We start from the raw sequence: 27,920 nt of genomic DNA on the forward strand, positions 1-27,920 counted from the left end.
CTACTTTAGTTTTATTTTAAATCCGACGTTTTCTTCTATTTGTCTGGGAGTCGTCTCTTTTTTGTTGCCCCCAGTGGCAGAGCGGTATGCCTCCGAACTTACAATGCTAGAAATCGGGTTTTGATATTCTTGGTGGGCAAAGCACAGATAGCCCATTATGTAGCTTAGTACTTTACTATAAACTTTTTTGTTTGTTTTTTGAAGCAAAATCTGAAGTGGATAGTTTGTTATCGTTAAGACAAAGCTTAGTCCTTTCTCAAGTATATTGTATTCTTGCTCTTGGTCGTGATGTGCCCATTATGTATAATGAAAGTTGGTTTATAGGGTTATAAGCCTTCAGACTTACCACTAAGCCAACGATGTGGTGGTTGGGAATTTCAACATGAACTTCAGTTTTGGTAGAGTACCAATGTGATTGTGGTTATGTAGGTTGCAATAAAACACCACATTTCTCGCTAGCTGATAGTTCCGCTGTGATATATAGACATAAATTTCTTCAAACATTTGTAGGTTTGGTTTGTTTTGAATTTCGCGCAAAACTACACGAGGGATATCTGCAATAGCCGCTTCTAATTTTGCAATGTAAGACTAAAGGGAAGACAGTTATTCATCACCATCCACCGTCAACTCTTGGGCTACTCTTTTACCAACGAATTGTGGGATTGAATGCCACTTTATAACGCTCCTACGACTGAAAGGACGAGTATGTATGGTATGACGAAGATTCGAACCCGCGACTCTCAGATTACGAACCGAGTGCCTTGACCACCCAGGCATCCATTTGGAGGATAAGAGACAAAACGTGGGATAAAGCAAAGCTTTCATATACTACTTTAAGGTTTGCTTAGATTCTGTCGCAAAATCATCTCTCTGCGAGTGCAATTATTTCCAATTGTTTCATGAGAAAGGAATACAGTATTTGTTTAAGCTGGTAAGAGACTTTAGGTATGATGAAATGAAGGATGGTGTGCCATTATTGACATTGTTATTTAGTCATAAAGATTGTAGCAAGACAAGAATCCTATAACAAAGGTTCGAGGGGAAAATATACTTGTAGCCAGCAATTCAAAATATCACATAAATAAAACTAATTGCATTTAGCTATTTTTATAATTGATGAATCTGTTTATTAAAACACAGTAAACCAGCTGAATAAGAAATAAAAAAATATTCTTAAACACGTAATAAAAACAATCAATTACTTTCGTTCTTAGTGATATTTCCTGTTTACTTAGTTGCAAGAGAAATTCTGAACTTCATGTCAATAATACAAGGTAATTTGGTGGACACAGCTCTCATTAAATCGCATGCATTTGATAATTATCTTTAAATTCAGGTCCTGCAGCCAATGCCAGTTAAAGAATCTGACCACTGGTCGTTTTATTTAACCTCTGAAAAAGAAGGTATTTTCAAAGTGACCCCTAGAACAGGGATTATTTACGTGGCTGATACCAAATTCTTGAAAGAACTAGAAGAGGAAGAAATTCAACTAAACCTGTCCTGGAATCAAAATAATACCAAAGAAAAGAACAATGTAATAATCTTAATTAATGTTACTGATGAAGGTAAGAATTATTCAGTTTATTCAATTAACAACTAACGAAAATTAAACTGAGATCTGCATCTCATAGGTTATGAAGTTGTCTAAAACATATTATTAGGCAAGGTAGTAATCTATATGTATTAAGCAAAGCTGTCCTTCTATTTGTCTTTTATTTCATTTTAACTGTATTATTAATCGAATGAACAGTTTGAGATTGGTGGGAATTTCAATTTTTTTTTAATGTGGTGTTTAATACCACGTCTAGCGCTGGTCCGTTAACCAATCGCCCATACTCAGTTGAACTGCATGCCAAATGACGTACGCCGTCCCGCCACATTCATGAAGCCAACAAAATAAATTTTGCGAAATGGGCGAGTGCATTTTTTAGTTAAGTGTCTAAACCACCACGTTTTCAGACTTAGTTTTTTAAGCCTTATTTCACTTTGAATAAGAATGTCGAACTATAAATATTAACATTACCAAATCTTCTTATCAATGTTTTATATGAATTCTAACAAATAATATCATTTTTCATAATTTATGATTATTGTTGTAGAGTTACCTTATGTTTGGTAAAGCGCTTTTTTTTCTCTTATCACCATTATTGTGAGTTTTGACGAGAGAATAAAAAAAAGCAAACTAGAAACCAAGTATATTTTTGTATTTGTTATATAACTTTGAGTTAAATCGATTTCGGGAGATTCCGCCTCTCATCAATAACTCTAGACAAAGGCACATTAAAGAAAAAAGAGCATTTGCTAAAACTTTTCAATTTATTTTTGTTCCACCAAAGTTTTTGTTGCAACCCTATCTAAGATCGACTACAATGGTTTTCATTGTCTCTATAGATATTAATTATTAATTTCATAAACCTATTATTGTAATATATAGTAAAGATTTTCTACTTTGTTTTTATCATTAAAGAAATTATGATTTATAACTCAACTAATCAGAGACCCCTGGCATATTTCTAACTGTCTTTCGTTTATAATATGTCCAAAAAACCAGAAATATAAATTTGAAATATTTTATTGAACAATAAAAAACTACTTTCAGATGGATAGGACTCAAAATTATATTTTCTATATTCATACATTTGTCGTTTTATGAACCTTAAAAAGTCTGTTTGAAAATTTTATTATTATTTAACCCAGCTTCTACACTTCATCAAAAACACAAATAACAAAACAGAACAAACTTAACAAAGCATATATTTGCACTCATTTGGTTAGTTCATAGCTTTCGTGTGCTTCTAGATGTAAATCAAACGTGTAGTTTTATTCGATCTCAACGGCGAGTCTTAAGGGAAGAGGCTTAAAACACTTAAAATATCAGGTTTTATATATTTTTGTGCTAAACAAAAAGAACCAGCAAAAACAATTCGCCATATCTCTCGCTCGCTAACGCATCGAGTTTGAAAAATAGTATTCAATGCTATATTTTTACTATAAGTAATATTTATGCACAAAATATAAAATTTCATACTTTGCTATTTAAATGTTAAACTGGCATTTTTAAATTTTTTTCTTAATTCCTTGCTTCTAACCACTTTTGCTATTTTGACGTTTCTAAGTAATTATTTTTTAATTACTATAACCTGCCGTAATGATACAACTTATGCTTATTCGTTTTCCGCAAAAGTGCCAAAATTTACAGAAATATGTATATTTATGTTATCTAGGCTTCTATTACGGAAGATAAGTAAGTTCATATTTTTCAGATGAATATTGTTTTACTTTTGTATATATCATCACCAATTATCAAACACAAGATAACAATTGAATATCTGATAACAACTATTGTTGTAATGTGTACACCTTTTACAAATTGGCGAAGGATGATTATAATAAGACCTACCAGGCCTATTATATTTTAGCACTGTATTTTTACCCTAGTTCCTTGGATTTTAAAGTACTAGAAAAATGTATAATAATATTATTTCAAACACAGTATTTGTCGTATGCATTGCCAAGCCGGCGTGAAAGGACCTGTACTGAGAGAAACGCTGAAATACTATTATTGTTTTACATTATTTTAATTATTCAAAATCCTTAACAAACTGCATTAAGAATGTAGTGATGAAAAATATAATAAACTTAACACAATGTCTTACAAGCACGTTTGAATACCATATATTTTTCTATGCCTTTTAACACTAATTATGAAATTTATTTGCCAGTTTTTGTTGCTATTATTTCTCAGATGATTTTTAAAGTATATATTTATTTTCACACTGAACTAGATGCTAGTATCTAACTGCTACAACACTAAACGACTACGTTTTTAATAACTTTTGACTATCGGATTGAAAATCAAACAAATAAAAACGACTGCACACAACTAACCCAGAAAGAAATGTGTCAACGTTTCACTTTTTGGAGAAGTCATAATGTGGTACCCTACAGTCATAAAGTAACCGCATCAGTTATAATTCTCATTACACACTCAAAGGGAGATAAGCTTCCAGCTTAAACCAATCTATATCTTTGTACACAAAACATCACGATTTAATACATAACGCAGAGTGGGAAGAGCGACAGGCAGATACTTTCCTGAGTGAACAATGTGGTATTCTACTTTTATCTGATACAGTAATTCAAACCATTTCATGACTAGCTACATGCTATTTATAAAAATATCAATAAAGCATAGCATACGAGTGTCGAAAAGTTTTGAAAAATATTTCGAAATACTCTAGAACAAACATATATTCTTATTCTAGATATGAGAGAGTAAAATTTAGCTTTTTTTCAAGTGTCACCTGTTTCAGAACTTCCTCTGATCAGAGTTTACAAGTTAACATTAAAACCGAATATAAATGTAACCTTTATTTTCACAATCATTTCCTCAGGTGGCATACAAAATACCATAACATTTATATGAAGGACACACACATTAATTTCCAGAAAGGAGCTGGTTGGATGTAACAGTCAACAAAACAAGCAAAAACAGTCCAAAAAATGAAATAAATAAACAAGCTTCAACATGGAAATTTAGACACTCACTGTCAGTAGAATAGAACTCATACTTGGGTTACAAAAAATAATACCGTACTTATTAAAAAGAGATTTTGAGTGTAGTTTGATGACATCGTAACCTTGTATAATTTTTAACCTGTAATATATTTTAATTGGAACGCTTAATTGATTTTTTGGTTTTCTTTTGATTGTAATTAACATTATATTTGAGTTATTTTTGAGTTTAGTTTGAATTGTAATCCCGACTTTGATTCATAAACTAAAAAGTGTGTAGATAAAAAAAGTTTGAAATTGTGAACATTGCTAAACTATATTTTTTTTATTTAAACACTGTATATCTTGGAGCACAAACTTAATGATTTTTCTTTTGTATTTTTATGCACTTAAGAAAAGTTATTTTGTTTTCCACATTAGATAGAATTTCCTTTAATATTTTAATGAAGTATAATCCTAGGAAGTTTTACTACTTTCGTTTTGTAACGTTTTGAAGTATAAAGTGTTTTATGAGAGTTTATAGCTGTTGTTTTTAAGTGTTAACAAAACTCACACAACCATAGGCTAAACATTTGACTTTTTTTCGCGAAATTTGTAACTTTTATTAGCTTATCAGGTAAGGCGATTAGAAGAACGATTAATTGAAAAGATGATAATTAGACTTACCTGAATAGCTAAACCACATTGTACTCTCTTTGGAATGTAAAAGCATAAATACAGAGAAGTTAATTATAGTGATATGTTCGTTTGAGCAAGAAATGCATCGATTCTCGACATCTACAACAAATTCTGAATTATGACAGCTAAAAACATCAAATTACTATTATATTTTACATTGTTCGTTTCAATATCTAATGTGTTTGATTTTGTTAAAGTTACTGAACAAATATTTTGTATAATCGTTAATAAACTCTTGCTTTTGCCATGCTGTCTTAGAAATTCTTCTCTGACAGAATGAAAGGAGATTCACCAGAATGGTTTAGATGGTAATTTGATTTGTTTGTTACTCTGTTTTATTTATTTTTTTTACTTTTACCAGTTATCTGTATCTAGGAAAATTGAATTAAATTGGCAGACGAAAAGCATATCAATTTTCGACTGATTTTTATTAGGAAAATAGTAAAATAATTTAAAACTATAATTAAGAACGATACTTTTTATGTGTTACTAGAAAATCGAGTTGTACTGCATTCTGTTGCCAAAACTAAAACTACTTTGGTTTTGAGTGTTCAAACTAAATGCTTTTGATCTTTTTTGACACAGGTCAGAAAAACAAGTTCAACGATTGCGGTAAGTTCAAGATCAACAAAATCTTAAAGTTACCTTTTAGGTAGTTCTTTTATTACTAAAGTTATTACATTAATAAATTGTATGGCTTTTATGAAACGTACTTGTCTTTAAATTATGGTATTAATTAGTGATGTCGAGAAAACCCACTTGTAGAGAAATATATATGTAAAAACGGCTCGTTTGGGGTGAGGAAATATTTTACGTTGAGGAGCAAACAACGTTTCTACCTTCTTCGGTCATCGTCAGGTTCACAAAGAAAGAAAGAGGTAACTGACCGGAAGCTGACCACATGTTTGAAAGGGGTTGTGTAACTGAGTGTTGGAATGTAGAGGGCGGTGTTAGATGTTTATATATATAATTTTATATTATTTATTTTATTATTTTTAATATAGGTATAAAGGTATAATATAGGTATATAGGTATAAAGAGGTAACTGACCGGAAGCTGACCACACGTTTGAAAGGGGTTGTGTAACTGAGTGTCGGAATGTAGAGGGCGGTGTTAGATATTTAAATACATAATTTTATATTATTTATAAAGAGGTTTGACCACATGTTTGAAAGGGGTTGTGTAACTGAGTGTTGGAATGTATAGGGCGGTGTTAGATGTTTAAATATATAATTTTATATTATTTATTTTATTATTTTTAATATAGGTATAAAGGTATAATATAGGTATATAGGTATAAAGAGGTAACTGACCGGAAGCTGACCACACGTTTGAAAGGGATTGTGTAACTGAGTGTCGAAATGTAGAGGGCGGTGTTAGATGTTTAAATATATAATTTTACATTATTTATTTTATTATTTTTTATATAGGTATAAAGGGTGTAATAATTATTTGCCTTTTGTGGTACTCAACAGACTTTTGTGCGAAAAATGGTGATAAGAATACATGCCTCGCCTCTTGTGGGGTAGGAACCACTACAGGTCAGTGCTTATGGCGAGAAAACCATTATGGAACCTCTCCAACTACTATGTATGCTACGTGCAGTCCTGATCTAAACATCTGCCCAGATGGTATTTGTGATGAATTGGAAAAAATCAATAATCATATTTGCCCGCAGGACTGTTCTGGTTGGTACTCATGTTGTACTATTTTCGACATATTTTAGGAATTAAAGTATTTTTAGTCAATACTCACAAATTATTTAGAATGATTTTTATAATAGTATGTACTCGTTGAGCACGGATTAATAAATACTCCTTTTGAACAGATGAGTTAGTTTGAAGAAACATTACCAAATATCAGTTGTCTGACTTTTCAGATTATTAAACCCTTTTAAATAATTACTGGTTTCAATAAAACGTTTAGGTAGTAGTTTGGAGAAATGTTATAGTCTAAATATATTTTCACTTGAAATGAATTTCGCAACTAGTCTCTCACGAACGATCAATAACATATTATGGATATTTGCATTCAGATAACAAAGCTGAATAACTTCATTGTTATTTGAGATAACAACAAAAATTTATTATAAAAACAAGTAGCAACCTTTGAAGTTTTAATAATTGATGGACTTCTGCACGTATTATATCATTCGCTATAATTAATCTAACTCTGCGTTCAAATTCTGAAGAAACATTTTCCATCACAGTAATAAGGATGATAAGTTAACATCACAAATCCGATTTCTCAGCTCTTCAGGGTCTTTTGGCTAGTCATGATATATTTTTGTTTTCAAAACCCCCAGCGATGAAAATCTAAAGGGGTTAAATCTGGCGAACGAGGGTGCCTTTTCATAGGTCCTACCCCACCAATCCAACGTTCTGGAAAAGTTTGATTTAAAAACACTAACAAATCAAGTAGAGTGAGGTGGTGCTCCACCCTGTTGGAGGATTGTTCTTTGTCACAAGAAAGGAATTTCTCGGAGACGTGAATAAATAACTCTTTTAGCATATGTAAACACGAATTTCAACGAAACAAAAATTAATACATCACAAAACTTGCAAGCCTACGATTTGTATCTACATTGAATTTGTGTTGTTATCCCAATAACAATAAAGCTATTCAACTTTATTTTTGGGATATTCATTTTCGGAAACCCTATATATCAAATTAACTGTAATAGGATATTTTTGAGGTGGTAAACTTTATTAATTACAGAAACTACAGTTTCTCTAAACTTTCATAACAATCTGAGATTTCAGCTTTTCGGATTTTTTTTTCTTTCAAGAAAATCTTGAAGGAGGTTTTGCTTTATCAAACAACAATAAAACTGGTATTGAGACGGCAGTTGGCACTTGCACTTGTTTAACTTGGGAGATCTGTTCATGCTGGCCTGACAGAGAAATCAAGGAGGGCAAAATAACAAACGGAAGTAGAGTTTTGAAATCAAGTGACCGTATTCGTCAACAAGAACCAAATATCTCGTCGAAGGAAGCGGATACATTAGATGATGTTGGAACGGAAATGGGAAACCAAGACAATAGTTATTTTGTGTCTGGTTTGTACTACATTAATTATATTTTAGAGTAATATATAAATTAATATCGAAAACATCTATTCTTTAAACCAATCTCTTGAAATGACTGAATTTAACAATTACCATCGTGGAATGACTGTTCATTTCAACGTTTGCTGAATTAGTTTTTAAAATATGAAATGTTCATGATATTAACTGTTTGTTTGACGTATCTGCACGTTTTACGTTTTTATTGCAATGAATGGCATAATTTAAACACATCCTGTGACCTGACGTTTGAAATCAATGTCACAATGCCTCTGTTTTTAGTTTAATAATGTTGTTTTTTTACACTGCTATTACACCATGATTATTAGAAACAAAAAGAGATAAATCTTTAAAGAGTACAAATGATAAATGTTACAGCATTTTTTGATGTACCAATGATTAGGTCTTTCCGTTCTGTCATTCCTCTTTTTTAACCTAATAGGTTAATGAAGATTTCTCTAGAATCCTTTTTCACCTTTGTTAATTGTTCGTGTATGACACATTTTAGTATTTACTTTTTTACATTATATGCTTTATTTTGAAATATTTTGTTTAAAAAATACAATAGTTTCACTGAAATACCAGTGTGAACCCAAAATTAAACAATACAAAACAAATATCAATCTACAGCTTGCTTTTATTTTTATTTCGAAGCTCCTTAACTATAAAGTGGTTAATTTTGTTTTATTATTTAATTATCATGGTATGTAAGTATACTTCTTCACTATCAGAAGGTTAAGTACATTATATGAAAATGACTTTTGAACCTCATCACGTTATTAAAGTCTCTGTTGCTACGTCTTGTCATGCTTCATTTGACGATTGTGCATCTTGACAATAGCTCTACAATTTAGTTTCATTTGCTAAGAGGTCCGCCATAAGTCTGTCCTGTCTACCCTTCTCTGCACGCTTACCATAATTCATGCAACGTACGAGTACGACAATTTACAATAGCTTGTTTCAATAGTCCTATTTCTCAAAAATCTGTAAACTGTGTGTATGATAATTTGACAGTACTTTTTCGTAAGGAATAAAACGAATATTCGATTCAATCGCCAATGCAACAGTTAAATGAGAGATGTGACTGAAAACTTTATCTTAATGAGCCGAAACTTTGTTTCTCTTTTCCAGACAGAGATCCTTTGTCGATTATATTGTGTTTCGTTGCCTAGAACACAAATACAGAATTTACCACTGACCTTTGTGTTCAGAATTTTCACCTGTTGTAAGATGCTGACATTTGCTTACCACAGTTAAGATACACCTTGTTGTAGGTTTCGTTCTGGGTAGTCCTGGTATCTCAGACTGATCATGTTCCTTTCCCTTTCAAAGTAATTAAGTACGAAGAGTATCTCCGACTTGGAAATGCTGAATTCGCAATCGGATTACATCTTTATGATCTGAGCTTTATTGGCACCAAATCATCTGAAAAAAGCCAAATAATATCAAAATGCAGTTCTTATACATTCCGTACAACTGATACCTTAAATCGACTGTTGTAGATATGCAATTTACTGATTTGTGTATTCAAAATTGTTTTAATATAATGTACTCAACCATGTGTTTAATCAACAAACCATAGTGTAGGCTAATGTTTTAATGAAAAATAGACATTCAAACAATCATCTATACTAATCAATTAATTAATAACATCATGAGAAAGAAAACACGAATATTTTTTTTATGAAATGATTGAACATATGTAAAATAAAACTTTATTCTTGTCTAAGTATAATGTTTGAGCTGTGCCAAGGAATGAAATTAGCTTAATAACCTTCTCGTTTATCATATAATGATATCGTTTGTTTGTTTTTTTAATTTCGTGCAGAGCTACATGAGGGCTATCTGCGCTAGCTGTTCATAATTTAGCAGTGTAAGACTAGAGGGAAAGCAGTTAGTCATAATCGCTCACCTCCAACTGTTGGGCTACTCTTTTAGCAAAGAATAATGAGATTGACCGTCACGTTATAACGCCTCCGTGACTGAAAGAGCGAACATGTTTGGTGGGTAGGTAATTTGAAATTGTGACCCACAGATTTCGAGTCGAGCACCTTACCCACTTGGCCATACCAGGCCACCCTCTTTAATTTATTATTTATTAGAGATGCGTACGAGTAACACTTCATTTGACTATAATCTAACCTATATAAAAGCCAATATATGTCAAGTTATACCACGCTTGACTTCTCAAAATAGAAGTCACAAAAAACAAAATGTATTTATTCAGATAGAATAATTTGATTACTGTTTGCCTATTACGATTTAAGTGACGGGGTACAGGGAGGTTGTGAGGAGGAGGGCTGTGCAACCTTATAAGTGTAATGAGTGTTGCTATAATAAGTCTAAAAGACGTAGTGTGGGATCACTTAACCTAGAATCAAAAAGTACATAAACTTTATCATGGAACTAAATATATCGTTTAAATTTAAAACGTAATTCGTTTCTGAATCAATCTATTTTCTGTTACATCATCAACGTTTTTAATAACAAAAATCTCTTTATTTAACGGATAATCTAAATTAAGAAATCGGCAAATGTTTTTCCAGTTTTGTTCTATAGATTTAATTTTATACTTTCAGTAGATTAACTACAATATTAGGTTATACTTTTGTTGTTAAGCGTCATTACATAAAACTATTGTTAGAACATTGTATTAACAAAACGCACTGATTTTTATGTATGTTAACTTGCTAATCTAACGAATTTTTGCCAATAATCAATCTATGAATACGTCACGATTGCATTTCATGAATGCTCTTAAGTCTGATTGGCTCGCAATAGAATTTACTCGACGTTTCACTGAAACGACTGCACATTTCTATCCTTTGTTGTTCAAGCCTGATTTCGCCTGATTAGCTATGAAATTTGAAGTTGGGGTTTACTAACTTGTCTCGTCATATTTGACGAGATATACGTTAGTATACAATATAGTTACCTGTTTAACGAAAGTCATCAGTAAAATAACAAACAGTTTAAATACAAATGGATATATCAAGCTTGTTTTTGCATGTGATTACTTACGTTATCAATATTTTATGTTCCATGTGTACAGTGTCGGATTTAAAGAGAACCTCAATTATGAATCACTCTAGGAAGGGGGCAACCAGCGTCGCAGTATTGCACAGGGGCCTCGAAAGGTTAAAATCCAGCCCTGGCTGTGTAGCACAAGTATGCATTGTTTTGTTATTAGTTTCATTCTTAGGTAACAATAGATAATTCTATCGTCAGTACCAGAACACGGTGTACGAACGATTAGTATTCATCACTCAGTCATTTTGGTGTTAAACTTACAAATCCGAGAGGTGGCTTCAAGTACCACATTGTACTATTTTCATTTTTCGTCTACAGGTGACGACGATACTTCAACCTGTGGAGAAGGCTGTATCGCCTTGATCTTCTTGGCTCTTTGCAGTGCTGTTGTTTTATGTGCTCTTCTCATTCTCATTCCACGTGTCAGGAAGTACAGAAAGAACAAAACGAAACATAAGTATGTAGGAAGCCGCATGTCACTTTCCGTGGTTCCTTCTGACTACGTAGACGAACGATCTTCATCTATGCACGACCCACAGCAAACAACCAGTGAAACATCTACAGGATCTAGCAGTAAAACTTCAGTGAGTATCCGGCAAATTAATAACAGATTAATAATATGTTATATACATATTTCAAGTTTAGTTGGAGCCCGGCATGGCCAGGTGGTTAGGATGATCGGCTCGTAATCTGAGAGTCGTCGCGTTGGTAAAAGAGTAGCTCAAGAGTTGGCGGTGGGTGGTGATGACTAGCTGTCTTCTCTCTAGTCTTACACTGCTAACTTAGGAAGGACAAACGCATTTAGACCTTGTGGAGCTTTGCCCGAAATTCTAAAAACAAACAAAATCATGTCTTAATGTAAGCTTAATTTACTTATTTGCTCAGGTTTGGAATCTAACTTATAGAAAAGATAGTGTGGGTCACGTCACATAACATTTGACTTCTCGAAATAGAAGGAGTCATAAAATGCATTTCTCCATATAGAATAATTCGATTACTCTCTGATCATTACGAATTTAGTGACAGGTAGCAAGGAAGCCATGAAGAGGGAAGGTCCCGTGAACCTTATAAGTGTAGTGAGCGTTGTTATAATAAGCCTAAAGCCTCTTGCCAAGTGCATGCAGTTTATCATGAAAGCAAAAATTTCAATTTTATTTTAAACTCAAATTATTTCTGAATTAAGCTATTTTGTCATATCACTAACGTTTTAAGTAAAAAACAGTACTTTTGATGGAGACTATACTAAGAAATCCAGCGTACTAAAGATCACTGGCTTTTCTATATATTAGAAATTGTTAACCTAGCTGATTTTCAATAATAATTATTATTCTATGAATACTTTACGAATTCATTTCTTGAATGATCTTAATTTTGGTTGGATCCCAAATGAATTTATAGATGTTTGACTGCTTCGACTGTACTTTTCTGGCTCTTTGTTGGTAAATCGTTTTTCGCAAAATCTATTTATTTCAGTTAGCTACTGAAATATGAGATTAGGGTATACTATGAAGTAGAAGTGGTGGTATTTGCCTCGTAAGTTTTGATGCTATTGACATGTTACAAGACATGTAATACTTAGGTGAATGAGTAAATGTGATGCTCAGTAGTAAAAACACTGAACTAATTTTTCTTATTAACATATGGATTTTTACAGTTTGTTTCTTTTTATTTGTTTTGTCTAATCAGGGAGACGCCCAGTGGGAATTTCCACGAGACAAGTTAATTCTGGAAGAGACACTAGGAGAAGGAGAGTTTGGTAAGGTGATGAGAGCACAGGCCTGGGGCATTAATGGTCAGGAGGTATATTCTACTGTAGCAGTGAAGATGTTAAAAGGTAGGACGAATAGGATAATATAATGTATGGAAAGCGTTGCTATTAAAATGCAATCTTTCAAAGACATGTGCACATTTAACAAAATTCAGTAATTTTTAACAACGCAAAGGATATTTTTTAGAACCTCATCGAATTACTGAAAACTAAGTTGTTAGTATAGAATATTATTTACAATTCAATTCTACTATTGAGATGTTAATGTACATTAATCGTTACATTTCAGTGTCGTCAAATTAATGACATGATATTATGTTGCATATGTTTTAACTTCGTAGGTTATTACCTGTTATAGGTAAGAATAGCTCAAACTGATGAAATAATGATGACTTAATAAATGTGAATAAATCTACGTTTAACTGAAACGGTTTTACCTATTTGTTTTCCATTATGAAATGGACTAATTAAGAACAATTTGTTTGAAAAAAATTATATAGCTAAATATTAATTTACTTTATTAGATCAATTATTTCGCTAACTTAGATATTTTTACAGTAAAGCACTGAATTTCTCTGCTTCTCACATATAGAATTCCCGATAGACGTATCTTTGTTATAGGTTTAGCCAAGGTTCAGTTATTTCACTCAAGGAAAGATTTCCTGGTATATAAGTTGAAAGGATAAAGTTGAAACGCAGTTGTAATCGCATTTGTTTGGTCTTATCAGTAAAATTTTCATTTCACAAAATTATGAAAAGTATCTTAATTCCGGAAATTCTAAATAACCAATAGAAGTAAATGAAAAGGTCGCAAAGTGATAAGAACGTAAACTGGGCATGTTTAATGTTGACTAAAAATTTGATTAAAGCAGTTCTGTCATAGTAAAATCAAATGTGCAGAGCTAACAAAAGATTTGTTTGTTAGTTTTTGTCAGGCCAGAAAATGAGTTATCTGCGCTCTGTCAACCTGACCACATTAATGTTCTTATAATTTTTTTTTAGTTCGTTTGGTAATAACAACGTTGCCAAAATGAGTTCAGATAATCATATTTCCCAGTTGCTGTTTTATTTCAAAGAACTAACCTTGTAAATATAGTTAGAAAAAACATTTTGACGCTGGTACTTTCTTTGTCATATTTGTCAAAATAAATCCTCCTGTGCAAAATATCAAATTCTAATCCTTCAGGTTCATTTAATGATATTAAATGTTTCCCTTAATTAATTTCAGTTTTTATGAACGATAATTCAGATTATTTTATATTTGCATGAAAACATATAAAACTCCTTTCATTTCACATGACCAAATGGTTAGGTCACTGGACTCATAATCTGAGGGTCGAAGTTTCGAATTTCCGTCACACCTGACATTCTCACCTCTTCAGCCGTGGGGGCGTTATAAAGTGATAGTCAGTCACACTATTCATTGGTAAAAGAGTGGACTAAGAATTGGCGGGGGACGATTATGACTAGCCTTCCGTCTAAAGTTGCACTGCTTTATCAAGGACGGCTAGTGCAGATAGCCCTCGTGTATCTCTGCGCGGAATTTAAAACAAACTAACAAACAATCATTTCACATTCAAACGCGAATAACAACATAACAATAGCTTGCTGAGATAGATAACTCTTGTTAGTTGAAATAGTTTTCATTTTATTTCAAAAAAGAATTAGGGCTGAACGCATTTGAAGAAGGGCGTCGTGCCCTGAACTTTCTATAGTAAGTGCTTATTCCTGTGTAAAAGGCCTCTCATCGTTTGGTGGGTAGGGAGCTCGACTCGCAATCTCAGGGTCGCGACTCGAATCCCCGTCACCAACCATGTTTGCCTTCTCAGCCGTTAGGGCGTTATAATATTACGACAAATCCCATTATTTATTGGTAAAATACTTTTTTGTCGACAAGCTGCCTTCCAATTAATCTATCACTGCTAAATACAGACGGCTAACGTAGATAGCTCTTGAATAGCTTTGTTCAAAACTCACAATAAACCAATCCTCAGTCGATATATTTAAAAAATTGTGTAGATTTTCACAACTGTATTAATATAAAGTGTATAATTGGATGTCAAGTGATTCTTTTCAGAATTTAAGCAAACAGCAGAAGGAAACTGCTGTCACTTGTTTTGAGAAGATTAGTAATAAGTGTAATGTAACGACACATTACATGATGAGAGTAATAGTAAAATAAGTTTATTAGATTTACTGCCATTGATTAATATTCATCATTTTTAGACTCATCAATATTAAAATAAAATACTTTTAAGAAATAACAGTACAATGAAAGTATTTCATCTTTACTGGAGAATAAAAAAAACCTTTATTATATATGTGTTTTATGTTTCGAAGACTTCGAAAAAATAAAACATATGTAATATGTTTCTGTAAATCGACTTTAAAGCAAAACGTACACTCCCTTAGGTGATGTTTTATTTTATATAACGTGTTATTTTAATCTTCACTTCCTCTTCCAAAGAACAACGAATACAATTCAAGAAACATTTTAACAGACTTGTCATGCCTAACAACTATGTTCAATGTTCTGTACTGCAAATAATTGGGAAAGATATTACTAGATTGCTTCTTTTCTGTGATATCTTGGTGTTTGGTAAAAATAGTAACGTTGAATGATGTATGACAAAGTTCTGTGCTTTAACATATCCGATAATGATGCAGAAGGGACAAAAAAGAAAAGACACAGATTTGGGAATTTGTACGAAGTATTTTCAAAACTGTGTGGGCGACGTGTAGTGACAAATATAAGTTATATTTGAGATGTGAATAAGTAACTAGATGTTTGATGTATAGAAGTATTTCATATTTATTGTAGAGGTTGTTTATGATGTATTTCTATTTTTATTTTTTTTCTATCGGTTTATTTTGTTCATTGCTACATAATTCTTCGCTATTACAGCACTGTGCAAAAATGTTAGGACAAGAAAATATTTTGTCATTCTTTCCGTTGTATGGAACTAATTCTTCCATGCAATTACAGAATGTAAATTTCACCATTATGATAACGCTTCACTGATTCCTGTTGACAACTGAATGAGTCAGGGTAAAAATACTTACCATTCTTTAAATTTCTCATATACTTCTACCAAGGCCAACTCATAAGGGTTCTGCTTGAATGAACATACTGATCAAATTTAGGGTCTGAAATAACTGCCATGCTATCCCATGCAGTGTCTCAACTATATGGGTGTGTGTGTGTTTGTGTTCTTATAGCAAAGCCATATCCGACTATTTGCTGAGTCCACAGAGGGGGAATCTAGCCCCTGATTTTAGCTTTGTAAATCCGTAGATTTACAGCAGTACTAAGCGGGGAACTTTAACTATTTGGAAGCTAGCATATAGTACCAGCATATGTTGAAAAAAATCAATTTAATAGCACTCCACAAATACATTTTAATAATAAAAGCAATGTTTAACACTATATGTATTAAATTGTATTGTAATTTCACAGCCCCAAAACCGTAGGTAATTGTCAGTAGAGCAAAAAGTTCGCATGAAAAAGTACATAGTGTTGATTAGGATCTCCGACAAATTGTTGCAGACTTGAAATGCTCTCCAGACACTATCAAATGCACCCTAGATCGTGATATATAATAATAATGACAATAGGTGCCATTACTGTTATAGGTAACGGAAGTTATTGTTATCTCATCAATAACTTTTAGTATATTATTATGATAATGACAATAACTACCATTTCTGTTATAGGTAGTTATTGTTGTTGTTATCTTACCAATAACTTTTATTGTATTATTATAATAATGATAATAACTACCATTATTGTTATTTGTAACGGAAGTTATTGTTATCTCATTAATAACTTTTAGTATATTATTATGATAATGACAATAACTACCATTTCTGTTATAGGTAGTTATTGTTGTTGTTATCTTACCAATAACTTTTATTGTATTATTATAATAATGATAATAACTACCATTATTGTTATTTGTAACGGAATTTATTGTTATCTCACTAATAACTTTTATTATGTTATTATAATAATGACAATAACTACCAATATTGGTATAGATAACGGAAGTTATTTTTATTGTTATCTCATTAATAACTTTTATTATATTATTAGAATATGAGAATAACTATTATTATTGTTATAGGTAACGGAAGTTTTTCAGAGCAAGAAGATCTCCTGTCAGAGTTCAATATGTTGAAAGAAGTGTACCATCCAAATGTCATTAAACTCCTTGGAGCTTGTACCCAGAAAGGTCAGGCACTTTTTACATGTTGTTGGCTAGAATTTTAAAACCAAATATATGTGATCTAAGTATCTATCTTCTTATTTGACTCATTTTGTAATTTCAAATTATTAAAAAGTAAATATTAGGTTAAGTACTGTGATTTTAACTTTATAAATACAAATGTTGTCCAGATGAATATTTTTCTAAATTATATTAATTCATTGACTTGCTCGCAGGTCCATAATTATTTTGGTCACAGCGTTCCTAATATTTTTTGTTCTGTCAGCCCCACTATTCGTTGTTAAAAGGGTAGTCCAGGAGTTGACGGTGGGTGATGATAAATAGTTGCCTTCCCTCTAGTCTTACACTGCTAAGTTAGGAACTGCCAGTGCAGATAGCCCTCGTGTAATTTTGCGCGAAATTCACAAAACAAACAAACAAACAATAAACGAGAATATATATAAATAATATTGCATTAAATTTCACTAATTGCTATAGGAGCTTCTGATACAGTGGTATATCTCCAGTTATACACCATAAAAACCGGGTTTAGATAACCCTGGTGGGCAGAGTACAGATAGTCCATTGTATAGCTTTGTGCTTAATTAGAAACAAACAAAATCCTATATATCTTACATAAGAAAATGTGTGATTTCACCTTTTCTTGCAGTCCTCTGGTGGGATATCGATGTGACTTTGAATTTACAACGCTAAAATCAGGGGTTTAATTCCTCTCGGTGGGAACAGTAGATAGTCCTATGTGGCTTTGGTATAAGGAAACTCCAAATATATTTTGCTCGATAATTTCTTTACAATGAATACAGTAACAGGCAAAGGCAAAAAAAAAAAAAAATATTTCGTGCGATGCAATGTGCAGACCCCACCGGTATTAAACAGTATAAAAATAAGTCGATAACTTTAGAGTTAATCCTTTTACTTTATTGGTGCTGGTATGTCGTAGTGGTAAATGAATTTGTAAATAATCCGAAAAACAGTTTGTCTGTAATTATTTTGCTAATCATAACATTTTTGACAGGTTATTTATGTTGCAAACGGAAATTTCGCTACTCTATAGAATTATAAAATTATAACAACATCGATCAATCTTTTTAAAGTTTAGGAGCCATTATAAAATATTAATTCGCTTTCCACAACCTTCACTAACAGCTGTCTAATTCACAGGGCGTAATAATTTAGATAATGAAGATTAGGTCTGTATAAATTGTTATGAAATAAGTAGATAAAGACAATAATAACATATGGTTGATTTATATCTTTATTTTTGTCTATTAACAGGAGGTCCTCTTTATGTCATAGTAGAGTATGCCCAATTTGGCTCTCTTCGTTCTTATCTTCGGAAGATTCGATCGCTTGGGTTTGAGTGCAATGACGTTTCGGTTGCGCAAGTGGGAAATCCCACGTATCTCTCCGATGGTGGTGACATCTGTCGACATGATGATGTCCAATTGACACGAAGGGACTTGATATCTTTTGCTTGGCAAATTGCCAAAGGAATGGCCTATCTAAGTGATATGAAGGTTTGCTGTTTAACAATGATAGCTGAGTCATTTTGCTTTAAACAAAATTAGACAAGAAAATAAGCTACAACGTCTGTGTATATCCGAATTAAATTAAAACGTTCTATCTATCAGATAAATGATTTAAAAACGCCCTAAGCAATGAAATTTTCCCACAAATCCCTTAAGAGTGATTTTATCTTAATACACATTTTTAGAAAATGTTCCTTGATCTCTGTTATCTTATGTTATACAACTTAATGACTCAAAATAGAGTAATGTATTCAGACATTTCAATATAACACAGCTATACGATTTTCCTCAATTTTTCTTCGGTAGAGTATTAAAGCACGATATCATTTGTGTTTTTATCTTTACTTTAGTTACAATTGTAAACTTGTCGCCTTTTTCTGCTTAGATAATATACTGCGGAAAATAACAATTATGAAACAGTCGTTATCTTTGCGACAAATTGAACCTTCTTACGGTCCAGCTTAAATGAAACTGCGACTTTTTTCCACCTCCTGTTCCTGTACATACATGAAACCCCTGCTTATAGTCCTTAACTCTAGATTTTTCATCAGGACTAATCTATTCACGGTCTTTTCAAAAGCCTAACGTTGCTACACCTTTAATTTTGGTGCAAACGCGTCAAATTGTAACATAATAAAAACATATTCTATTTTCAGCGGTAAATCTACGGACTTACAACGCTTAAATCCGAGGTTTGTTTTCCCGCGGTGAACATTGCAGACAGCCTAATGTAGCTTTGCCCTCAAATAAGATAAAAAAGTTTATTTGATAAATCAAAAATAAATAAAATATGATGCAAAATTTACGATTAAATAAACTCATAAAATTTTGAACTATTGGCTAATACAATTTATTGCACAGCTATTCTTGTTTAGCGGGTAGTAAAAAATCGTTTGCATTTATTCCCAATTCCATTCTCTTAGCGACTGTGTATCGATTGTTTCCTCGCTTATCTTGGTAAAATTACAATACGTAACACTTCTTTTGATATAAATCCCAAACAGTTTCAGTGTGTGTCTTTCATTTTATAGGATATCTTTTAACAAGTAAAATTACTTAGTGATTAACATGTAAAAATTATTACAGCACTCTGTTGGTGAAATGGCGTTTAGTAACTCTTTCTTTTGATCGTAATACCGAATAACTTAAATGGTTTCTTTCATTTAAGAGGATCCTTCCAAGTTAGTGAAATAATTTAACGAGTAGCTAACAGAATAGAATCTAAACTCTCGCTAGTTTAAATATAAACAATAGATGAAATTCTCCGAATAGTTAAATGTGCAATAAAACAAATCACACTATACGTATATTTATAGGTATGATTTGTAACTCTGTTACACAATGGAATGTAGCTAAGCTCTATACAGATTGAAAACTAATTAAAATAACGCTTGAAACATGTTCCATGAACTAAAGTTTTCTTTTAAAACTATATACTGATTCAAAGACTTAGGAACTACTTTAATATAAAGACGCTTTCTATTAGCAGTGTCTTAATATAACTAAAATGCACCGACTAAAGTAAATGGAAAACGCCACTTTTGAGTAATTATACAGCTTTTATGCAACATAAAAACTATAAAATTAAATCGAATATCATTTCACACGAAATATGTTTCTTCAACTTAAAAATTGTGAGCTTCACTGCACACATTTTTAGATAAGAGAACAACAGGTAAAAAAAAAACTATTTGAATAACATAATATTACCAAATAATTTTAGGAACTAGATTATGTGGGCGAGTTAGCGCTTTTATCTTACCATACAACCCCTCTTATTATAAAAATAACTGCTTTAGTTTTTATCTTTATGAATGTTTGATATAAGAAAACAAAATAGATTTAAATAAAGTAAAATCAAACGTTTTTGCTCTATTTAAACATGTGAATAAGCATTCTTAGAAGATTAAAAGATTTATGGACCAAATATTCATAAACATACATTATTATGTTTCTTTTTTCATATCACAGTTAATCCACAGGGATTTAGCGACCAGAAATGTTTTATTAGCCACAGGAAATGTTGTAAAAATTTCTGATTTTGGACTTAGTCGAGATGTCTATGAAGGTGACACTTATCTGAAGAAGAGTATGGTAAACAATCGAACTTAGGTTATCAGTACATTAATGTAAACTCGTATTCGGAAGTAATCAAATTTATGCAGCTAAGTTTTTTTTTTACTTACGAGTGTAAGTGTTATCTACTTTTAATATTTACTTTCATTTATATGTACATACTGTAACTATTAAGCCTTGCCACTTTTTAAGTGTGTAAAATAACCAGTAAATGAGATGCAAGATCGGTAGTATATTTTACCAAGTGTTCTATCACCTTTTAAATATTTATAAGTGTGTAAAATCACTAGTGGTTGCAATGTAAGATCCATAATATACTGTATTAAGTGATCTATATAATTTCAATATTTTTGTCTTTTACTAAGAAATTTGTGTATTTGCATGTATTAACCCCACTGAGCCAACTGTAAGTTTACAGATTTACAATGCCAAAATCAGGGTTAGATTGCCCTCGGTGTACGAAGCAAATGAACCGGTGTGGCTCTGCTACAAACAAACAAAACACATCCTCTCTCTTGTATTTATGATGTCAGAAAATCACGTAGGCTCAAAATGTCCTGATACAAAGTGATAAAAACCCTATAACCTGAGCGCTTTCGAAATCTCTAAGGGTGTAGGGTTTTTATCACTTTCTCTTGTATATATTTTGTGTAATAGCAGTAAAACATATTCCCCTAATCATTAATTTTATTAAATAAAGAATGAAATGAAGCTTTGGATATTAAAAAAATTCTAATGGATACTATTTTAATCAGCTATATTTTTATGTAGTGAAATGGGTTATTCAATAAACGCATTATGCTATGAAACTGAGGTTAACGTTTTTTATTCTTGTTAATCAAAACATTACGAACGTATTATGTACAGCGAAAGCTTAGGCCTTAACGAACTGATTTATTTGTTATTAGAGCATGAATAAATATTGTTTAACCGGATTATCGTACAAGAAGGGTTACTGTGATACTGAATTTTTTTTAAATTTACACATACACAACAGTTGGCGCTACAAACTGCATTGACTGCCACCCATACAATTATTTTTCCAATTAGGGACGTGTGCCTGTAAAATGGATGGCCATAGAATCACTAGAAGACCAGATTTACACCTCAAAAAGTGATGTGTAAGTACGATAAATATAATTGTGTATTTCGATTAAAAAATAACTGAAAATGTTTAAAAACTACAGATTGTAATATTGATCTTAAATAATATAAATTATTGTAACTAGCTGTTTTCAAACACTTATGCTAAATGTTTACATTTTTCTACACAAGAGATACAATACTAATTACGTATGTTGAAAAGTGAGAAATTTGCAGACGTCCACTGTGGTGCTGTCAGGAATACCTACAGTATCCCACCATGTGTACGTTTTCTGCTAGATAGTTTTTAGATTGATTTTGTTGTATTTCTTAAAGGAGCATATCGTGGAATGTTTTTAATTTTAATCACGTGACATAGTTAAAAATTTAATATTTAATTTCATGAATTTTCAGTTTTGTTATAAATCCAATCTGGAAACTAGGTAAATAAAACAAAATAATTTTATTTTAAGATACCAAACATGAGAAACTGTGCTTAGTGCAAAAACTGCAAATCTTTCTAAAACCTAATTGTTGTTGTCTATAAATGTATTTCACAAGTAGTTATGTCATTATTGTATAGAGTTAAATTGCTATTTCAATGTTTCCAGTTGGTCGTTCGGAGTGGTTCTTTGGGAAATCGTAACATTAGGTAAGTTAACTGTATTATGAGTGAATTGTTATGGCTGCATATGTAAATTTACTCTTCGGTTGCAAATTAGTAGTGGTTTATTGAAAAGACTTAATGTGTTTAGGTCTAGCGTAATGCCCAGGTTTGGTTCGATTTACTAGTCATCTCGAATCACATGCAACATAATAGCAATGTAGAAACAAAACTGGCACCCACTCACACGCATGTATATATTAATATATGATATTTAGGTGTACTTCAAGGCATTCCTGACTATATGTCATAATTTTTAGTATTTTGTCAGTTTTCAATATTGTTTTCAGTATTTAAAAACTTGTTAAATTTACTATGTTATTTTGTTTCTTGCGATTTTTTGCTAAGATAGTTCCGTTTCTGGGCAATTCCGTAAATATGTGCCTTTCATTCGTTTCCCCATTCTTTTAGCCGGCCCACTGAGTCGCCCCCACCTCCGGAACAGGCCTCTGTAGACGGCAACTTTGGTCGTCTATCCCATAGACCGTCACTGTTTACGTCTCAGTTTCATTGATTTCATGCTTTGAATGTTGCTTTCTGCAACATAAAAGCTAAAATGTTTGTGTTCTTTGTTGTTGTTGTTGATTTTTCTCTCTAACTTGGCAAAACTCCAAAACTGACAGAAACACTAAATGAGCAAATCGAAGTTGATTCTATCTTTACAACTCAGTGTTACGTATAGCAGGTTTTAACTCTGTAACATTTGACACTGCAAGAAAAAACAGTTATCTCATATATCAAAATACACTACTAATCTCTTAGCGTATGTGACTATAGATTCTAGGTATTAAATCATCTTTAAATCTTCTTTTTATGAAATTCACTTTTTCATCGTATTGGAGAAGACGAACTACAAAAGCAAACTGACAAATATTTAAAAAATTGCAACCCTCTATATCAGAGTGTCTCGGGTTCGAAACGTAATGCTAGCAAACACACTCACTTCAATCTCTTAACTGTGGTGTACAGTTTAAAATTAGGAACGAATAAGCTTAATGTCGAAAATATATAAATTCTAAATGACTAAATGTTTATTGACGCAATTCAAAGTGGAAATGATTTGAAAAAAAAAAGAAACATAAGTTAGTTTTACTAACTATACAAAATTTATGTAAGATAATTGATCCTTAAGACATTATGGCTAATAATCTATGACCATTACAAATTTTAATTGCAATATCAAAATAATTAGAAGTTAAAATCAACAATACTGGAAAAGCAATATCATACAGAAACCTGATGCCTGAAAAGAAAACAAAGAGAACTCTTAGAGATTCAATATTTGGGTCTGTGAGTTACTTAACAAGAGAGAGAGAGACATTTGTAGCATTTCTGGATGTTTTTACACACTTTTACTAATTAGAATTTGTGAAAAAGTAAATATGTTAAGTTGGTAATAATTTTCACGATTTTTTGAATTCATATACAAGTTAATCTGAGTGAGCTGAATTAATTTATCTAATTCTAGCTACTTATGCAATACGAGTATATTAGTTACCAAGTCGAGCAATTTATTCGTGATGCAGTGCAGATAAAGTAACTTAATAATTGTGTAAGAAATATAACTGAGAAGAGAGTGGTTAATATATTTTAAAATGCTTTATATGTGCACGTTTTTGTGTGGAGCTGTCTTTGTTTCCCATGCCAAATGTTTGAAAATATAAATAATATGAAAATATGTAATGTCCTATACCATGTCCCATTCATATGCATCCATAAATCTACTTTTTCTTTTTTCTCCTAACTTCAAGTTAATGTGTGCTGGTCGCTTCTGTAATAATACAATTGTTTTATAGGAGCAAGTCCTTACCCAGGAATATCGCCAGAAAGGTTGTATCAGCTTCTTAAAGCCGGTTATAGAATGGAACAACCAGAAACCTGTTCAGATCAACTGTGAGTAGCCCAACCTCAGTTTAGTGTAAGGGAAAACAATACATTGATGTATATACATATACAGATAATTCCTACGATACTATACAGAACATTTATCGTAACATATCATTGTGTGACAACTAGGATTGTAGTTTCTCTTTGAGAGTTCGATAACTAATGGGTGAGGGATTTATTTTTTAACGATCGATTATTTCATTACAAGATCTTTCAAGGTGTTTTTCTTGTGTGTGTGTGTGTGTGTGCTTTTATTTCAGGACTAAAGAGGTAAAGTGAAGGAAAACATTTAGTGCAATATATAATATATATTGGATGAAACGACTGTAATATTTATACGGGCTTTTAATGGGAAAAGTTGTTACTTGTAAGCCATAGAACAGAACCTTATGTAATGGGTTTTCGGTGCAAGAACTGATTTCTATTATCCGTTGCATAAATTGTATTCTTTCTTATATGAGGTATTATGCACACAGTCAACCATCCAAAATACACAATTTAAATCGAAAGAATTGTCATTATTTCTCTGTCATTTATTCTGTTTTTCGTGTTTCCTAGTGTCTCAATAGCGATGAACGTAACATCTTTTATACCATTAGTAAAACATTTTTCAAGGTTACGCAGAAAATATGTACTTCTTTGCCTTTTGTCTGGTTTTAATTCCAAATTAAAAATCGACTGTTTAAAATTACGTGTGGATACCCAATGTCCTGTCCTTACTTTTACAATTTTGTGTGGTTGTTTAAGCCTATAAAATATATGAGAAATCATATTTTTTGTTTAACTATGTGACAATTTTATTTTTAGATAAACCTAGTTCAAACTTAATCAAATACATCTTTCTCTCAGATAAGATCCAATTAGACCTAAAATGTTTCTAAATTCCTGTCTGTGCTTATTTATAGGGGTTAATACTTTCATTATAAGCCTGTTACCCAATGAATATGTTTTTTGAATAAAATTAAAGACCTAATTTCTCTAAAAGTGTTTCCCAAGTACAACTAAATTTTTGAATAGCACAACTAGAAAAAAGTATCTGATATTATGACTTTTTACAAGCTAAGGCAGACGTTTTCTTTAATTTTCCTTACGTATCCGCACAGATATCGAATCATGGTGATGTGTTGGAGAGATAATCCACGTAATCGACCGTCTTTCAAAGAACTCGTCCATAGATTTGACCGAATGCTACAAGACACAACTGTGAGTATAAACATTATTTCAAGTTATAGAACATAAAAAGTGTTCTTTTCATAGGTATTGGTGCAATACCACATTTTAAGTGTGGAAACCCTGTAAAAATGTTTGTCACATGTCTGAGGTGAACATCAAATTAAAGAATTTGTATAAAAATGACTTAATTTCCATTTCTATATTTCAGGAGTTGGAGCCATATTATAGAGCATTCTGGTGGTTCTACAACCCTGAGTATAGTAATTTTCTATTTATTTGATAAATAGTAAAAACGGTGTTGTTTTAGCTAAATACTTAGAGTTTTGCTATCTATGACCTGAGTTGCAATATTACCTCGTTTCCTACAGCTTCTCGCAATTCATATATAAGCGATAACAAAATCAATAATTTTAAAATATAACATTGTTCTACTACTAAAATTCTAGAATACATTCGTCAGTCCTAACGACTAAATATACATTGGGCTTTTAGGATTAGACATAATTTGCTTTATTTGTTTTGAATTTCGCAAAAAGCTACACGAGAGCCATCTGTGCTAGCCTTCCCTCATTCAGCATTGAAAAACTAGAGAGAAGGCAGTCAGTCTTCACCACCCACTGCCAACTCTTGGGCTATTCTTTTACCAACAAATAGTGGAATTGACCGTACCATTACAACGCTTCCAGCTAAAAGGGAGAGCATGTTTGGTGGAAAGGGGATTTGATTCCGTGATACAGAAATTGCAAGTCGAGCACCCTAACCACCTGGCCATGTCAGGCCTAGGCATACTTTGAATAAACATCAACCACAATCTAAAAAAGCATAATACTACGGTACGACAATGTACATTTTATGCTCCACTCTTTCGATTAAAAAGTAAAGTTTCCCAAAACTTCTAATAGTTCCCTCAGATTAAAGGGCGAACTAGATTAAGCGAGGATTAAGAACCTTGTTTGTCTAATTCGCTTACATGAATAACAAATTGGTTTTTAATTAATAAGCTGAGTTATTCTTGTTAGCGAATCAGATAACAGTTGCGAGTGAACTCTCCTTTTATCTTCATTGCCTATTGGCCAGCTAATCCAATAGGCAGCAATCACCATTTGCTGCTGTTCAGAACTTGAGGGTTTACTGAGATATTTAAAATTCTTGGGGCATGAAAGAGTAAAAGATACATAGAAATATACAAATTTTAAAAGTTTTAAAGAATATTATAAAGATTGGATACAGATTTTATTATAGAATTTGTAAGGATTTATGACCATTTCTGTGTGACTTTGTCCCGTTAACTTGCTCAGCAAAAGCTGATATGTTATTTTGTCTAGCACAGAGAGAATTCTTAAAGTTCTTACTTTTGTATTTCTGCAGATTGTTATCTGTCATTTTATTTTATTCTAAAGTTATCGTGCTGTGTAAAGAGTTCATCTTCTATAAATGAATTTAGCTGTATTGTTTACTTTCACTTTTGATTTGGTGAACACCATGATTTTCTCACGAATGATTCAGAGTTGTTTACATTCGCTCTAGGCAAACGAGTTTTAGTGTCACTTCGATTTAACTGTTCCACATAATTAGCGAAGAGGTGTCACTGCCATTGCTTGCGTTATTTCATGTTAAGTTATTTTTTGGTGAAATACAACAGTTCTGTTGTATCTACATAAAATGAAGTAATGGTATTTTATGTAAGTTGTTCTTCTGTAATGATTTCGTCTCAGTAAAACTAACTTACAAATGAGATCACACAAACCAGCAGGAGTTTGTCGTTTATTAAACTTAATAAATTCTTGCTATACATACAATCACTTGCCTGTTATGTATTGTTTATTTGTATTATTAACTGCGAATCACTAAATATAAGGCTGTGTCGATTTTGTATCTTAATGACTCAACTATTTCAACTATTGAGAAATATACACTCTAGTTCGAAATTCGAGAAGTTACAGTTGTTAGTGAGCTTTACTGCTCATCCATAATATACCACAAACTATGCTGTATCGAACAAGTTGAAATAAGTAATAACATAGAAGACAAACAGTTGATTTAGTGTTTTGTAAATAATGACAAACTATATTTACACTTAAAAGTTCCTTTCATTGATATTATTGTTTATAACGTGTAAACTAACTCTGAATGCTATTATTTTGATTATTACGCTTATTAAGGTTATCTTGTATTTTTGGCTTCATAAATCATCTAGGACTAACCTAAATTTCCTAACTTCGATTTA

At 31.9% G+C, this 27,920-nt stretch overlaps 1 protein-coding gene across 2 annotated transcripts in view; it reads left to right on the plus strand.

The window, feature by feature from the left end:
- Nucleotides 1–27,920, plus strand: part of LOC143252775 (proto-oncogene tyrosine-protein kinase receptor Ret-like) — a 97,105-nt gene that overhangs the window by 62,003 nt on the left and 7,182 nt on the right. For both annotated transcript variants that reach the window (XM_076505451.1, XM_076505450.1), the window contains 13 exons: nt 1,337–1,565; nt 5,779–5,805; nt 6,669–6,881; nt 7,982–8,251; nt 11,606–11,871; nt 12,974–13,121; nt 17,180–17,287; nt 18,557–18,798; nt 20,782–20,904; nt 21,937–22,007; nt 22,581–22,621; nt 24,430–24,526; nt 25,624–25,723. In XM_076505451.1, coding sequence (XP_076361566.1) covers nt 1,337–1,565; nt 5,779–5,805; nt 6,669–6,881; nt 7,982–8,251; nt 11,606–11,871; nt 12,974–13,121; nt 17,180–17,287; nt 18,557–18,798; nt 20,782–20,904; nt 21,937–22,007; nt 22,581–22,621; nt 24,430–24,526; nt 25,624–25,723 — 1,935 coding nt within the window. The remainder of the gene's footprint in view (nt 1–1,336; nt 1,566–5,778; nt 5,806–6,668; nt 6,882–7,981; nt 8,252–11,605; nt 11,872–12,973; nt 13,122–17,179; nt 17,288–18,556; nt 18,799–20,781; nt 20,905–21,936; nt 22,008–22,580; nt 22,622–24,429; nt 24,527–25,623; nt 25,724–27,920) is intronic.

This window comes from Tachypleus tridentatus, chromosome 6 (assembly GCF_004210375.1).
Source record: "Tachypleus tridentatus isolate NWPU-2018 chromosome 6, ASM421037v1, whole genome shotgun sequence".
NCBI lineage: Eukaryota > Metazoa > Arthropoda > Merostomata > Xiphosura > Limulidae > Tachypleus > Tachypleus tridentatus.